The 18255-nt window shown below is 43.9% G+C and overlaps 1 protein-coding gene across 1 annotated transcript in view; it reads left to right on the forward strand.

The window, feature by feature from the left end:
- FBXW8 (F-box and WD repeat domain containing 8) overlaps nt 1-18255 on the forward strand; it is a 698699-nt gene that overhangs the window by 444922 nt on the left and 235522 nt on the right. The window contains exon 7 of the mRNA XM_085633260.1: nt 4383-4592. Within this exon, the coding sequence (XP_085489386.1) occupies nt 4383-4592 (210 nt within the window). The remainder of the gene's footprint in view (nt 1-4382; nt 4593-18255) is intronic.

Here is an 18255-nt window from a genome sequence, read left to right on the forward strand (position 1 = left end):
TACATTCCGAGGTCGCACAGAGCATCTTTTGGCAGTGAGGAGAATCCGGTCTAGAGTTTTTCACCACCTTCGAGAGTGTGCAGTATCAAAAGATTTGCATGTTGGAATTTCCACAAAAATACTCGCCAAGAGATGTAGTAAGGCTGGATGGGAACATGGAGCTTCTGTACTCATTCCACCATGCCTCTCCTTCTCAAGTTCTGAAAAAGATCAGGAACGACTGATCCCAAATTATCTTAGTGGTTTCATATTGGGCCAGGAGAGTGTGGTACTAGGAACTTCTTAGCTTGACCATTTGCCCTCTGAACTGGCTAATGCTTCGGAAGATCTTCGGTTGCACCATCATAGCAGGGTCCTTCACTCAAACCTGCACAATCTATTCCTCCATGCGTGGAGATTGAGCAGAGACAATTGACTGGGTGGCAGATCATACGTGAAGTGGAGGACATCCTTGCCCCCAAGTGACCTCCCACAAAGTTAATTTATGCTGGGAAAAATGTGTGGCCTGGTGTGGAATACACAAGATTGAACAATTCCAGGCCAAACTGCTGGATGTTATATTGTTTGTTTTGACTTTGGCCTAGTGTGGACTTACAGTGGGCACTATTTATGGTTACTTGTCAGGTTTTTCGGTCGTTTTTGTGTTTTCCGATCCACCTGTCCTTGTTTAAATCACTTGTATGCGATTTATTAAAGGTTTTACGTGCATGTTCCCTCCCAAAAGATTGTGATGCCACAGTGGGACCGTAACATGGTCTTCATGTTTCTCATAGGTACGCCATTCAAGCCAATGCAGCGCTGCTCGCTGCGTTTTCTGACTCTCAAGACTGTTCTTCATTGCCATCACTTCAGCTTGTCGCGTGAATGATCTCAAGGCACTATCGTTGCAGCCACCCTACACCACCTTTTTCCCAGCCAAATTGGCACCAAGGAATCGGACGGCCTTCTTGTCTAGAATTGTGTTTCCCGTGCACTTTGGGCAACACGTCATCCTACCAGCATTCTTCACCCCTCAAAATATGAGGAGAGGCTTCATCATTTGGACTTTAAGAGGGCTTTAAGCTGTTACATTGTTAATTCCAAGGACCATTGTGTAGATGATCAACGTTTTGTGGGGTTCTCTAAGGTGAAGAAAGGGGAGGCAGTGCAAAAGGACCCTTTTGAGGTGGTTAGACCTCTGCATTCCGACCTGCTGCTCAAGAAGCAGCCTCCAGAAGGTCTGAGTGCTCATTCCACTAGAGCCAAGACTTCTACTGAATTGGCACATGGCGTGCCTGTTCTTGATATCTACCATGCTGCAACGTGAGCACCAGGGCACGCATTCATTGAACATTCCTGCCTTGACAACCAGGCCTGAAGGAAAGAACATTTCTACCGTTGTGTCCTGCAGGATTTTTTTATCTGAGCCCACTCCACAAATCCTCCACCTTGCTGAGGTCCTGGTTTGAAATCTAGAAAAGGAGAAATCTGCAGTTAGAAATATCCATCAAAAGAACAGGTTGCTTAACGTGGTAAGGCAGCACTCTTTAAAATGATGGCGCTGCCACGGTTTCTATATGCCTTAGAAAATTCCCCATTTCCAGTACCAACGAGCTATTTTAAGACAATAACGGCAGAGGTCTCTAGTTTGCTATGGGAAAACAAACCAGCGCGTATTGCAATGGACAAATTGGTGAGGGTTTGGTATGATGGAGGTATAGCACTCCCAAATATACAATTGTACTACTGGGCAGCACAGTTAAAAATAATAAATCAATGGCTTCATGCCCCACAAACTGACCCGGCATTCCAGGCAGACCGATGCGGGCTGGGAGATGGGGGCGTCATGGCGGCCCTATACAATAAAAAACGATCTAACCCATTGATAGGACCGACGGCACATACAGTGGCCATATGGTACTTGGCGCATAGGAAACTGGGATGGCAAGGGGTTATAACACAACTTACTCCACTCTGGGACACACAGCGACTGGGGCGACTTAGGAATAGTAAGGGATTCAATAGTTGGGACGCGATAGGCATCTCCACGGTAGGCGACCTCTGGGTTAAAGGTGGGGTGATCACGTTCGAGCGCCTACAGGAGCAATACGAACTTACACCGTCTGAGCAGTTCAGATACATGCCCTACAGGTGGTTATCCCACCAAACACCGCTTTGCCGGAGGCCTCGCCCCTAGAGGATAGGCTTCTGACTGACTATATGCCGAAAAAGGCCACCTCTTTTACTTACCGTAAATTGATTAATAACCTACCTGACCCAACGCAAGCACTGAAGGACAAGTGGTCTTCGGACCTTGGGGATCTCGACGAGACAGACTGGCAGATGGCACTCATCACCACGGGAAGTTGCAATACCCTCGAGATTAAGTTTAGTACAGTTAAAGATATTACACCGTGTATATTACACTAGGTTAACTCTACACAAACTAGGGAGTGCCCACCATCAGTATTGCTTGCGAGAGTGTGGGGAGGAGGGTACGTTTTACCACACTATATAGCACTGTACGAAGATCATGCCATACTGGGCGTCAGTGATGAGAACCATGTCTCAGGCGGAGGGGGTAGTACCGGAGCCTAAAAGATGTTTATTAAATATATGGGAACCCAATGACTTGAATCATCCAGCACAGGACTGGGTAACTTTGGGAATGATGGTCGCAAAGCGAAACATAGCCAGACTGTGGGGTTCCAGGTGCTCGCCGACACTCGCGGAATGGTGTATGGAGATGGATGAGGCCATGGTCGCAGAGAAAGCTGCGTATATCAATCAAGGCTGTCCCCAGAAATGGGGGAAGAGTGTGGGGAGCCTGGAACAAATATAGGGGCTTTATATGTGACCCACCTGAGTTGCCAAGTGAGGACATTTCGGATTGAAACAGGGAGGGAATGTAAAGAATTGTGTGGATTTATTAAGGTGATCCATTATGTACTGTTTGTAACAAGTGCATACTATCTAAGGGAACTGAACCAGCCAAATGCAAGAAGTGTTTCATTTGTATGACTTTGCTATGCCCTAACTTTAATAAAAAAAGAATTGAAAAAAAAAGAACAGGTTGCATACCTTTTGGTAACTCTCTTCTGGCGGATATTTTATCTAACCACAGATTCCTCACCTTAAAATACTCCCCAAATGGCCGACTGGGGAGTAATATAGGTAACATCTGTTTTGTTTGTTTGCATCTATATAACTCTTTTATTGTGCTGTGTAGCAAATAGTAGTAACACATCAGACATTAGCACACAGTGTTCACCATACCCATTTTGGTCTTTTACCCAGTATATAGATTTATTTATCCTAGACACTCTTAATTAAATGTGTACCATTGGTTGCATCTAATGTGATATTTCTGCAGTTACTATTACTTTACGGGCTAGAATGAGTTTCTGAAAACAACACAAAAAACAGCGCTCGGTCTGAAAAGAGAGCATTATTGTCCGTACAACTTCCAGCGCGTTGACCAGAAATTAACAAACATTTATCACCCTAATTAGATCATTCCAAGCTGTAAAGCAATTCCTCTTCCAATATTTTATGATCATTGGCATCACCTAAATTCTATGGATTTGGACAGTGGACATAACCCCCTCTGAAGAGGTTCAGTGATCATTGCAAAATCTTTTATATTTACAAACCAGCCCTGCCTGAGGCACCAGTCATAAACACAGCCAAAGCCAAGGAAACGGCCAAAGCAAGTGCAGCAGCTGCTTTAGACCCCTCTATTCATGCCCAAATATGGTGATGCCTTGCTCATATGGAGGTTCATTGCGCATTTCACGCATCCATCTGGTTATGCTGTGCTTCCAGGCACACACAAAAGCCCAGTCATAGAACTTTTCACTACCAAGGCATTATTATCCAAGAGCTGGAGGAGCATTCATCTGCCGAAACCCTGTTTTGCCACTTTCAAGCTTTTTGTCTATCATGCAACATAGTCAATAATCAAGTTTTTGAAGGGTAATTTAACAATAGGTAGAGCTGCTTCCTGAGTTGCTGATCAAGGCCCTGTCCATCCAAGTCTGCCCACCAAACTTCTCACCTTCGCCATATTTTCACCTCCCTGGCTCACTTCTTTTCTAAAAGCACTTCTGCCCAGCCCTCTATTCCAAAATGGTTCCCTATGTGAAAAGTGTCTATTTCCTAATGAGATTTTATGCTATTATCATTCTGGATTTTTGTACTCAGCTATGCTAGGGTGCTGGTGTATAGTTCAATGCAAGAAATATTGTATCTATTTAGTCAATATGTTGTTAAGATAATTTCACATTTTTCTTTTGACAATATTTTCATGTGTGCTCGTGTGAAGGGTTTGAAAAGTGCTTTAAGTTGCTTTCAGACATGAGGCAAAATCAATTATTGCTGTTGTGCACTTTTTGGTTGTTTAGGTGAACTTTCTTCATCTTGTTCCTGACACTGGTGGCATTGCAGTCAGTGTGGCAGCTGCTGAGGAAGAGGTGTACCTGCTGAGGAGTGGGCAGCCGAGCCATGTCCTCCATTCCGTGTATGGGCATCCAGTCACATGTTTAGATGTCTCCCCTACTATGGCTGTCTTTGGAGTCAAAAGCTATGGCTGGATGATGAATGAAGGGAACAAGGTATTCTGATAGATTCACACTCATTAAAATTTGCTAATGTATACTTTACAAAACACTTTAGATATTTGTTGGTACTAAGACAATGAGATCCTATTCTATGATGTTTGAGCCAGGCATAAGTAGGGTTTGGAAAGAGTCGTTTTCAGGCTGTATCTATGTTGCAATAAGTAAGAAGGATCAACTTAACACAAGATTCAGGCTGACCGTTCTCACTCAAGGTAGTTAAAAGGAATAAATAGGGGAGATATATGTTCATTAATTAGCAACTTATGCAAAGATTCAGAATGCCAGTGTTTTCACTGCCTGAACCATGGTCAGTGGGGCATTTTGGAAGAGACCTGAGGTCTCGTCATTGCTGGTAGAGTTTTTGATATGTTGAGGATTCCTAAACTTGATATCCTAGATGAAATTGCTAACAAAGGGAATGAAACACCTGCAAATAATCCTTGATGTTTACAATGTCCGCCCAAGAGGCTATGTCAGTAGAGTACAAGGGGAACAACTGGTTGATTTACCTTTTTTGTCCTCTTGGACTATCTGCGTGTATGTCGCTGTTGCCAAGTGCATTCTGGGAATATTGGAAATACTCTATGATACAACAATAACATGACCTTACTAAGCCTAGAGCTTGGCTGAGTAGGAATGGATTTATATACTAGGTATGTAGTAAAATCATTCTCAAACACATGTTTGAGTCTATTTTGAGGATAACTATAACCATTATGGAAAGGCCTTCAAGCTTCAAGTAGGGGAAGATAATGATTGGCGCAGCAACTTAAAAGGGGGTGGCCCCAGCATACATGGAGTTTGTGGGACTGACTTTGTGTCCTGGAGGAAAATTCTGATGTGGGAGAAGAGCCTTAAAGCACATGCTGAAGTGGAAATCACAGGATGCAAAAGAATTAGCACATTGTCTTTATTCTTTCTAATTTTATTGGCTTTCTCTTAGAATAGAGGTAAAGTCTGAGTGTCTGGTGGGACTGAATATTCCTCATTTAAACCAGAGTCACAGGGATAATTTGGAGACCCTGATCAAGATGTTTATCAAGGGCACACCTGGATGTAAAGCACCAGACAGGTATGGTTTCAGTGCAAAATTCTACAACATGTGCAGGAAACCTAACTGCCTAGTTGGGTGCAAAGGAGGCTGGCCATAAGGATAGCTCAGTAAGTTCCACTTTTGCTGTTGCCATGATCAGTAGGTCACCGGTTTGCCTCCCCTTTAAGGCTGACTGTTTACTCGGAGTGCTTTGAAATGGTAGATGTGTTATGAAGTGCTACATAAATGTCTTATTAATAAAAGTGATGCTAAAGGAAGTTCAGATATTTGTCCCAATAATAGAGAACTTTGCATGAAAAATTATTGTATTATACAGCTCAAATTAGTTATTAATTCATTAAAGAATAATAAATCCGTTCATATAACCTTCTGTGTCTGATTATCAGAACATTATTTTTAGTAAAGGACATCCATGCCAAATATAAAATAAAATGTGTAAATGCTCTGCCACCAGTGAGTATGTATCAGTGTAACAAGTAGAGACTTGATGACCTTTTTAACCACAGAAAACAGAAGAGAAACATAAAATGCAAGTTCCAAAATTGTCCAAAGTGCTGCACATTATATACATGTGACCTCAATGTCATCTTGTATTGGCACATGTCCAGTGGGAGTTGGGCCAGCAATTAATCTGTTATAAGTAAGGCAGTGGTTACCTTTGTCTGATATACGTTTTATGCATGAGACTATCCAATGGAACCAAGTATTACATAAGGCCCTTCTCATTCCTGGGCAAGTGTCAATGCGTGTTGATCTCCTGTTTCTGGGGTTCCCGCAGGACTGGGAACTGGGGAGGCCATATATAAAACAAAATGTATTTTATTCTAGGAGATAGTAAATGTGATGGCCAATCCAATTGTGGAATGGAATATAAAAGGCATACCTTCTCTCTTTGTACTCATCGAATGTTTAAAAGGTGGATATAAGGAGTTCAAAACAACTTTATTTCGATTCATGACGAATCATAAAAAGCACGTAGACATGAAATACATAATTAAGGGGTACAGTTACATCGGGTTGCAGTCACTATAAAAATAGAGCAATTAAAATATTTACACAAAAAAAAAAAAAAAATTCTTTTTTAAAAAAAAATGCAGAAATTTTTCGATAATTACATCGGGTGTTGTCAAAGACTGTTAAGTTATCTATTTACAGAACGTTTTTTAAGGCAAAAGGCAGCTACCAGGAAGTTAGCGACACTAAACATAGTTAGTGGTGAATCTAATTTTTTTAAGAAAAATAGAGCAGGCTTGATTTGCACGAACCCCTTGTTCTTAAGCAATGGAACAATATACTTTTTCCTGGGCAGATCATATGTACCACAGAAGAACATAAAATGAGCAGTGTCCTTCAGAGAAAAACCATCACATTTGCAGGCCGCTAAATCCTCTGGCTTGGCCCATACCTTCGAGTCATTTAGCAGAAAGTGAATCTGGTTAAGTCTTAGTTTGGTTAATAACCAGCGATGTAATGGAATAGACACTACTGTTAAATAAGGTTCAATGGCCAGTGTAGTTTTGGAAATATATTGCTCCCTCACAGTGGGTTTCGCAAGCTCACAGCTCTCCCGCTCCATTTCTCTTGCTTGGGAAAAAGTTACTTTGAACCATTCCAGGTCATTCTTAACGATGCAGTCTGGTTTATGGAAGAGATCTGGGCGGCCCAGGGATGTTAGTGTTTTTTTAATATATGCTAGCCACGGGATATTTTTCATATTGTCCAGAAGTAGGCAGTCTCTCATAATTGTGTGGTTCAGAGTTAAATTGGAGTTCAGCCATGTTTTTAACCACATCAAGATAGGGGATTGTTTGATGGTGTCACTGATGTACCCCTGGCCTAGTTTCATATGGACAGAAAAGGTGGCTGTGGATTGAGGTAATCCTAGAAGCATACGTAGAAATCTGTTTTCTTCCATCTGTATTGGTTCTATATTGTTGGAATAACCCCAGATGGAAGCCCCGTACCTTACTACTGAGATTGATTTCGCTCTGTAGAGTGCCAGCATTGCTTCCGTTGGCTTTCCACCCAGACGTTTTGAGAAGCCGACAATGGCGGCTGCTGTTCTTTTCATGGCGTTAGTTTTGACAGATATTTGAGATGCCCATGTGCCCTTATCGTCGTATACTACCCCCAGGTAGGTGAAAGTTCTCACATTAGAAATAGAAGTATTAGCACAGTAGAAGGTCTTCAAGTCCTTATTTTTTCTGCCGCCTACAGCCATAACATGGGACTTGTCTGTGTTGATTTTTAAATCAAGGGAGATCATAAAGGCATCGAAGGATGTCAATAGTCTTTGTAGCCCAAGAGGAGTACGTGCCACGAGCACCGCGTCGTCCGCGTAAAGGAGGACCGGGGTGGTCAGTCCGCCAAAACGCGGGACGTCGAGAGTTGCCAGCTCCAGTGTGGATTTGAGGTGGTTAATATAGAGTGTAAATAGTATTGGGGCGAGAATACACCCCTGTCGCACCCCTCTGGTAGACTTGAATCCAGCTGTACAAACTCCTTCCGGCGTCATCCTAATGGACGCTTCTAGGTCCCGATGAGCCTCAGCCAGGAAATGAGCCAAGGTAGGGTCCATCCCCAGTTCCAGGAGTATGTCCCACAGCCTGGACCTATTCACTAGGTCGAAGGCTGTGGACAAGTCCATGAACCCCAGGTAGATTGATCCGCTGGATGCCACTGTGTATTTGCCTAGGATCAGATGTAAGTTGAGGCACTGGTCCTCCGTCCCTCTCCCCTTACGAAACCCGTATTGGGCGTTTGATAAGATGTTATTGCTGGCAGCCCGCTCGTCGATCCTTGCCAGTATCACTTTCCCCAAGATTTTAAAAGACGAGTCGATTAATGAGATGGGGCGGTAGCACCTCGGGTCTCCCCTCTGGCCTTTCTTGAAGATTGGAATGATGGTGGCATGTGACCAGGAGGCAGGCAAGCTATGTTTCATGGCGGCATTGAAGACGTTGGTCAAAATGTTAGCCCAGAAAGAGACATTTGCCTTGAACATATCGGCTGGGACGCCATCTGGGCCTGGCGCTTTCTTCCCTACTGTGTTGGTTATGGCTTTTTCAACTTCTTCCATATTAAAGGAGAGTGCTGGCATAGGGGAGTTAGAATTGAGGATAGTAGGTGTTTCACATATTTGGTCACTCCCATAGATGATTTTAAAATGAGCTAACCAGTCCTCCTCACTGATGTTGGCCTCTAGGGTATCATTAGCTTCTCCAGAAAACAGGGGATTGTTTATGATGGCCCAGAAGCTGGAACTGTCTCTTAAGGTGGCCTTTTCCATTAGTGAGGCCCAGGCATCATTTTTAAGAACTTCTTTACGTTCGTGAATGATATTATAGTATTCTTGTCTTAGTCTGGCAACTTCCCCTCTGTCCCTAGGTGATTTTTTTAGTTCATTCAGGAGGCAAGTGTGTGCTTTCGAGCAGGCTTTGTTAAACCAGCCCTTGGTCGGTCGAGTCTTTTTCCTGGATTTAACTGTAAGTTCGTCAGAAATTAAAGCACACAAAGTATCAAAGGCGGTGATTACATCCTCCCCCTGTTTGGAGTTGTCTTGGCAGATGTCTAATTCATAGCGAGCTTTGCTGCTTAGAGTCTTGAGGAACTCAGTTGGAACTACTTTGGACCACTTCAGCCTTCTACCTTGGTCCGTGGGCCGTACAGCCAGCTCGGGCATTTTGATTGTTCCCTCCTTGAGTAGGCCCGCAGAACTGGCAAGCTCAAGGATGACTGGGTTATGGTCACTGAACGCGGCCACAACTGCGTTGTAAAAGACGACCCAACTTAATAATCCAGGGGAAACAAAGATGTAATCAATGATGGAGTCGGAGTTTCTAGCACTGTATGTCATAACCCTTTCACTGTAGGCATTGAACCCCGGTTCGTAGAGGTCCACGTTCGCAAGGAGGTTTTCTAGTGCCAGTCCTTTAGGGTTGTGTTCAAAGTGTTGGTAATCGCCTGAGGTAGGGCAATCAGTGTCTTCAATGTGGCAGGAAAGCCTGCAAAGATGTGTGTTGAAATCCCCCATAATTATAATGTGCAACAAAGTGGTTTGACGTTCTTTAAAATTAATCAGAAAAGACTGTAGAGAACAGAGATGCTCAGTAGAGTGTCCGTCTGCTACAGAGTTATAAAAATTTATAAGAATGTATTTGTGACCATTGGCTAAGCTGATCTCTAGACACAAGAAGTTGGGGGAGTTAGTAGTTATTTGTTTAACAGTTCCCGCCAGTTGGACAGTAATCAAAATCATAAGGCCCCCTTTGTCCCTTCCACTGGAGGATCCAGTAGCTGGGACAAAGTAAGATGTAAACCCAGGAACCCAGAAATCACTATTGCAGTCCCAGGTTTCTTGTAGGGCTATGATGTCATGTTGGTTCAGAAGGTTCAGCCAAACTCTGTCCTCCCTTTTTGAGCGAAGGCCGGCTATGTTCCAGCTTATGAGTTTAGGCCTTCTGCTGGGAACTCCTAGAGGGAGACAGTTCCCTGTAGGTTGTCTGGGCATAGGGGTATTGGTGACTAGGCGTCAATTTTGTTCATCCGCCTGAGTCAAGGGCGTGAATCTATTATGCAGGGTTAAAGTGCTATTAAGGGGCATTGGAATGTGTGTGACCACCTTATGATTACTCAACCTATTAATCGTGGACCAGCTATAGTCTGGTTCTGGTTGAGTGTTATCGAGATGGGAGGGCAAGCTAGGTGTCCTATCGAATCCCCTGCCTTGGTCGTAACCCAAGTTCGAAAAAGGGTGAGGTCTAGATTTGGGATAGAAAAAGCCCAGGGGTACGGCACGGGGCCCAGCAATTAAGCCCTCTAGGGGTGAAGCATCCCAGAGTAATCTACGGGCCTCACCCGGATTATTGAAGTTGATTATCAAGCAGTCTCCCTCAGTTGTTTTATTAGTTCGCCCGATCCAGCCCACCCGCCGAACAGAGATAATGGCATTGGAAACTTCATTGTCTCCTGAGCAGGTCGAATTTGCCCAAGACTTAGCCCTGGCTAGCAATTGGGGCGGATGTTCATGTTCACCTGACTTGAGTGGGGGAACATTTACCAAAATGGCTACAAAAGGGGCAGCCTCGGGAGGTAAGTTAATAAAAGGTTGACGAACAGGTTTGGGTGGGCTAGGTAGGTTCTGTTGACCTATAGTAGCAGGAGCAGCAAGCTTATTTGTTACTCCTGTTATACTAGGGATGTCTATCGTGGTAGTTGCTGATCCAGAGGGCAAGTTGGATACAGCACTCCTGGCAACTGAGAAATCTTATATCAAACACAAAAAGAGGGGGATCTAGGAGCTAAAAAAAGGTCCAGTGTCCATGCTCCCAAGACTAGGTACATATTTCCAGGAGGACAAAGTTCCTGCGGGCAGGTGCAAAAAGTCACCCGAGCCCTTAAAAATAAATAAGGAGTGAAAGAGTTCCTAGTTTGAAGAACCACTCAGGTAAGTGGAGGACCACTCTATGTCCTCTGTTGCCCTCACACACCCCGAAAGGTGTCATGCTTCATCATCGGGCGGTTGCTCCTCGTAGGGCTGGCGCTGCAATTCCCTACGGGCCCCCGAAGGGTCACTTTTTCGGAGATCTTTTAGGAACCGCCGGATGGTGCATGTGGGTATGTGGAAAGTGGGTTCTGTATGGAGGGTAAAAAAGGTGCGTGCAAGTGAGTGAAAAACATGGTGGGTCATCATGCAGCAACTTGTATAGATGTACCCTGAGCAGAATTAAACTGCTAAAAAATTGTGACCCTGAAGGCACAATCTGCCCATGGATCAGGGATCAAAGGCCAACATGTTTCGCGCCTCTATCGCCTGAGAGGTCGGTGGCGCTTCGTCAGGACCAAATTCTTAAAAATAAGTGCACGTGAAAAATAAGTAAATCGAGTTAAAATACCCTCAATATCGGTCTGGGCAAACGCCTGTACACCCTCAGTGTGGTAACAGGTCAACGATGAAGAAATTGCTCCAGGTCAATATCCTCAATATCGGTCTGGGCAAACGCCTGTACACCCTCAGTGTGGTAACAGGTTAACGATGAAGAAATTGCTCCAGGTCAATATCCTCAATATCGGTCTGGGCAAACGCCTGTACACCCTCAGTGTGGTAACAGGTCAACGATGAAGAAATTGCTCCAGGTCAATATCCTCAATATCGGTCTGGGCAAACGCCTGTACACCCTCAGTGTGGTAACAGGTCAACGATGAAGAAATTGCTCCAGGTCAATATCCTCAATATCGGTCTGGGCAAACGCCTGTACACCCTCAGTGTGGTAACAGGTCAACGATGAAGAAATTGCTCCAGGTCAATATCCGGCTTGTAGCTGAAGCGCTTGGTTTACTCACGACACTTTCGGTCAGTGTCTGCGTTGAGCCTCCAGTCGTCTCTGCGGCCTCCGTCCAACGGTGTGGTAACAGGTCAACGATGAAGAAATTGCTCCAGGTCAATATCCTCAATATCGGTCTGGGCAAACGCCTGTACACCCTCAGTGTGGTAACAGGTCAACGATGAAGAAATTGCTCCAGGTCAATATCCGGCTTGTAGCTGAAGCGCTTGGTTTACTCACGACACTTTCGGTCAGTGTCTGCGTTGAGCCTCCAGTCGTCTCTGCGGCCAGGCGTTTGCCCAGACCGATATTGAGGATATTGACCTGGAGCAATTTCTTCATCGTTGACCTGTTACCACACTGAGGGTGTACAGGCGTTTGCCCAGACCGATATTGAGGATATTGACCTGGAGCAATTTCTTCATCGTTGACCTGTTACCACACTGAGGGTGTACAGGCGTTTGCCCAGACAGATATTGAGGATATTGACCTGGAGCAATTTCTTCATCGTTGACCTGTTACCACACTGAGGGTGTACAGGCGTTTGCCCAGACCGATATTGAGGGTATTTTAACTCGATTTACTTATTTTTCACGTGCACTTATTTTTAAGAATTTGGTCCTGACGAAGCGCCACCGACCTCTCAGGCGATAGAGGCGCGAAACATGTTGGCCTTTGATCCCTGATCCATGGGCAGATTGTGCCTTCAGGGTCACAATTTTTTAGCAGTTTAATTCTGCTCAGGGTACATCTATACAAGTTGCTGCATGATGACCCACCATGTTTTTCACTCACTTGCACGCACCTTTTTTACCCTCCATACAGAACCCACTTTCCACATACCCACATGCACCATCCGGCGGTTCCTAAAAGATCTCCGAAAAAGTGACCCTTCGGGGGCCCGTAGGGAATTGCAGCGCCAGCCCTACGAGGAGCAACCGCCCGATGATGAAGCATGACACCTTTCGGGGTGTGTGAGGGCAACAGAGGACATAGAGTGGTCCTCCACTTACCTGAGTGGTTCTTCAAACTAGGAACTCTTTCACTCCTTATTTATTTTTAAGGGCTCGGGTGACTTTTTGCACCTGCCCGCAGGAACTTTGTCCTCCTGGAAATATGAACTGAGAAATCTTCCCTTGGTCTTTTAGTACCAAAGTTTGGTTGAGGACATTTAATACCTAGGTCCGCCGGTGTATTACCTTTAAAAACAAAAGTGGCTGGGTCGGCTGTTTTATGGCATACATTCAGGCGTTCACATTTCCTTAAGATGCCATCGACGCACTGATGTAAGACGTCTATGATGTCTGAGGCTATTTTTGTAAGTGTGGGCTCTATCTTGTCAGTGATTACTTTTTCCACCATGTCTCTGATAGCCTTTTCAAGTGAACCCACTGTGCCCTTTCCTCCCTTGTGATTCTGCGTATTCCTTTTTTTATACTGTCTTTTTGCCTGCTTTGTGCTTGATGTTCTGCATGCTCGGGCTGAGCTAGAAGGTTTGGGGGTAGCCCCATTAGAGTCAGCAGTAGTAGGGTGGGGAGGTAACGCAGACACCTTAGGCGGGGCAATAACAGATTTTGGTTCAAGCGGAACAGATGTGATACCAGGTTGTGGATGGCTTGTACTCTCCTTGCTGTTCAGCGATGGTTCTAGCCCCAGTTTGCGTTCAGTTCTTGCAATTTCAGTAGTCAACTTCCCCACCTCCAAGGTCAAAAAAGAGAGAATGCTATTAGATTTCCTGGGGGCTTTATCCTTGGGTGTACCACCCACAGTGGGGGATGGTAACTTTCTCTTACCCATTTTGAGCCTGAGTCCTGGATCCTGGGTCCTGGGCGTAAGGGGGGGGGGGGGGCCCGTCCCGTCCCTCGTCGTCCCTAGACGGCCACAGACGGCCCGCCCTCTGCCCGGGCTCCGCCCGGCACCGTCCGCGACGCGGAGGAAGCTGTTCCCTTTTGTGCGCCTCCTGGCGCTTTCCCACAGGAAGAGGAAGCGGTGATGAAGCAGAGCAAGCTGGGAGCTGTAGTCCAGTCACAGCGTCAGGAACCCAACGGCGCTGCGTGGTTGAGCCTGGCAGGTTGGTTCAGCGTGCAGCAGGATATAAGGAAAGTCAATCAAACTTTGCCGCAAAAAAATATATTTGTCTCATTAAACCTATGAAGGAAAATTTTGTGTGACTCATTGTACTTGCTTTTGGGGGGTAGGGAGTTGGGTGCAGCGTTTGTTCATTAAGCACCTCAAATATTACAACCATTTGGCCTCCGTAAAAGGAAAACCGAGGCAGAGGCAGTTGGCAAAGGTGTGAAGGCCAATTTGGGGAAGGAGTGTTACCTTTTGGATTGTTGCAGCGGGTTCTGTAAGCTGCTAGGGCTTTTCTCCTCATGTGCAGTCAGGGATGAACTAATCATTTGCCCTATGTGGTAAGGGGTGAAAGGGTCCACAGCGTCTTCTGTGGAAAAATTAAAAAGATTATTTTACGGCCGCGCATCAGCACGGCATGCTAGAATTGGAAAAGAACATGTGTGAAGTGCAGTGGCCCAATGTGGTCCACTTATAGTGACCGCGCTGCTGTGGAAAGGGCTGTGAATAGTTCTGAATGTGCATGTGAGGATAACACTGGGCCCTAAAGTTCAGAGAAAAATTACATTGAGTGAAATAAAAATCATAAATAAAGTACGAACACGTGTCTGTCTCATGGGAAGTTTAAAAATGTGTCATTCAAGTCACACATCAAAATGGGATGTTTATTAAAAGTGTTTTGGTAAAAATAATAGGAAAACTGATAAGAATGTCATACAGCAATGACTTACATTATGTATCTGTGACCTTCTGACACCTCAGAAGGGGCAAGAGTATTCAAATATTCTGAATTTCTTGAATCTCGTTAAGACCAGTCATTGTGGTATTGAAACCCATCATCAAAGATGCTTCTTCTTTCAATTGTTTCTGTATCGCCTCCTCTGGCGTCTTCAGTAATGATATCTATCTCTGTCATCCTCATCTCAGGCATATGAGCACTGTCACTGCATGGCCACAGAGCATCAAAGGGAATCTGCATTATTCCACTTGTAGTCGGCGTGGCAGCCATCACATGCTGTTTTTAGCACAGGATCCTATTACTTTACTACTTTGCAGTTTTAGTATGGCCTTGTAAAAATATTGCAATTGTACTTGTATGAAAGATGAGGTACAAGTGGATGCTTTGGAGATCACACAAAGGGCCTGTCAATCTGTTCGAAAACCTGGAAGATAAAGAAGGGGATCCACCAACCATCAGTAGCCTAGTATTTTCCCTGCCTTAAATTTTGTTCCCGGCAGAAGCACACAAGGCAGATGCATTTTTTGTTACTGAAACTTCTAGTGCATTCTTCTCACCCACAATTGAAGCTACGATTCTGGGGTGTTTTGAATTGTGATAGATCCAGCAGTCAGGATTGCGGGGCAGCAGTCACATTTAACAATGCAGCGAGTGCCTCTTTCTGACCATCAACTTCTTGTAACACTGGTTTGTACATGTCAGCTAGACGTGGTCTAATCAACTATCTTAACTGACTGTGTGGCAGCCTAAAGTCAACTCGTCCTGGAAAGCTTTATTGATCTTTGCAGCCTAACCTCACTTCCCTGGCCTTTGACTTAGGAGCCTTTTAATTTGTATGCTAACGACCTGTGCAGTTTGACTCCTAATTTAGGTAGGCTTATTGACAACTGGGAGGCAACTTGCTTTACCATGGGTCAGGACTCATTGATATGAGGCAGTTACACTCATGGCTAGATATTGGCTAGCCAAGAATCCCTCTCCAACACGTCTTTATTATCTTTGTCATGGTCAGACCACTTCCTGGTTTAATTTGACTTTGTGGTTCCAGCATCTATGTAAGCATGTTCTATCCCTGCTGACATGGTTATCCATTCCAAATGGAGTGAGTTTCATTCAGAGTCAGAGAAGGGCTGTCTCCAACATTATGATTATACGTGTCTAAATTTAAGTGGTGAAAAGAGTTGAGAAAGAATGTGTGAACATCGAATCTAGTATTTTCAAATCCACCTGGTATCCCCTATTCTGACCTCTACAACTTGCAGTTGAGTAGTAACATTTCCCCAGAGACAAAATGCAAGGTGTGGTGTAGGTATTTCTCCAGGCTGGATTCTTGCACAGCTCAGCATATGCATTGTCAGTAGTTCCTTTGCGGTCCTGAAATCTCACTAGCTTGAGAAATCCTGCCCGATATAGCTCCTGCAGTTATCTCAGCATCATCATCTACCTGTTGCTCAAGTCAGATGTTGTTGCTTCCTTGTGTAACAGGACTATGTAATGCCTCTTCTGAGAAAGGCTGGCTTGGATTTTTAAACAAAATCATGAAGCAACATGAGGCCATATTTTTCTTTGCGTTCTAGGGAAGCAAACGCTCTTAGATTGGTTGCAAGCCATGTTTTGCACCGGCCACGACTTTTAATCTGTCTTGATTGCCACACTAAATTGTCTGCCACTACCGGCCACAAGGTAGCGGCTGGGCTATTACTACTTGTAGTGTCCGCTGCACTGAGTATGGTTTAATGCTTTATTTTACTCAATTTTCTTTACCTAGCAGGACTTGCAGGTCCTGCCATGTAATGGTTTGGATTCAGCAGTGACTAAAATTTAGTTTGTCGCTGCAAAGTCTCTGAATTTCCCTTTTCTTAATCAATGTTTACGTGGAAGCACCTAGGGCAATCAATCCTTTCTTTCAGCTCCAGTATGGGTATCTACGCAGACGACATGCATTTTCTACTGAAACTTGATGAACTCACCTCTCACTCCATGAGTTGCATGGGAGAGTTTGACTGACATTCATAACTGGATGGGAGCCAAGGTCCAGAAAATGAGTAATTCCAGAACAGAGGATTTTTCATTGAGAGGAAATAAGTTCTGCTGCACCAGCGAGCTATGGTCACAACACTTAAGTCATTTGCCCTCTCTGGTTTGCATGGTCAGTGATAGGGGTGTCTTTTTTGCTAAAATACCTGCTATTTACAACTACATTTCCTACCCAATATCCTACCCTTCATTCTGTTTGAGATTCACTCTACAATCATTGGTCTCTGTGTCCATTTGCAACTGGATCATGGTAATGCTTTTGCCTCCATGGATCTTTGATTGCTAGGGTTCAGAAAATGTAACAAAATGGTAGTCAAACTGGTTTTATATGTCTTACAATTGTGACTGCGTGATGGATGCTAGGCGTCTCGCCACTGGCACCTGGAAAATCGGGCATATTATGACACTGCACAAAAGGGAAGGGGTCCCAGTACAATGTTAATCACAAAAGATTATAAATGACTAATAAAATAAATCTAAAGAAACTTTAAGCAACACTGTTATTTAATCACAATGCGCCGTTTAACAATGTATTACAAAAATGCAAAACGTCATCATTAAAAACAATAGTGCCCCACAGGGTGAGGGAAGGAGAGTGTCAAGAGAGAAAAGTGGTGCAGGGTTAGGTGAGTGATAGAGTGAAGGTCATATGACCTTAATCAAAACAATTCTCAATCCTGGCTTCAGCACAGAGCCAGAGTAATGTACAATAAATCTTCATATATTATGCTGTGCCATGCTTTTAAATTTCCTGTATAAATCAATCCACTCGGGGTAGAAGCTGGCAGATGGACCGGTTGTCGACGTTTCGACCTCACAAAACAATAGGGAATAGTTGGACCTTATGGGAGGGTCTTCCTCAGGACAGGGGAATACTGGGGGCAGATCCCCGTGAGTTTTGTTTCACACACGGGTCATAGGTCAGGAAGAATCCATATCGATACAAATAACATCAGTGAACGGGACGATAGATTTATTCCAGTCCTCAGCAATCGGGCTAGCTCACAGTTCTTTGGCGGCTTTACGATTATGCAACACTGAGGTCGGTGACTTTTCAGCCCTTCTCTCAGGTATTTACTGATGTTATTCGTATGTAAGGGATCTAGTTCTAAGAGTTGGGCAATTGTATTATTAATCGGGTATTAATAAAAAATGGAGGTGGGGACTTAAAGTAAAACTCCATAGGAAATAATATTGCATTAAATTAAAGTATTTAAATTATTTAAAATAGTTAAACATATAAATAAATATAAATTAATGTTAAAATATATTAAAACATTGCATATTTGTTTTTTTTATTAATTATATTTGAATAATAAATATGTACTATTTTTATATATATTGTAACAATAATTTATATTTATTTATAGCCGTAACTATTTAAAATAAAGTAATTTAAGATAACATTATTACCTGTATGGTTTTATTTGA

This window comes from Triturus cristatus, chromosome 11 (genome assembly GCF_964204655.1).
Source record: "Triturus cristatus chromosome 11, aTriCri1.1, whole genome shotgun sequence".
Lineage (NCBI taxonomy): Eukaryota > Metazoa > Chordata > Amphibia > Caudata > Salamandridae > Triturus > Triturus cristatus.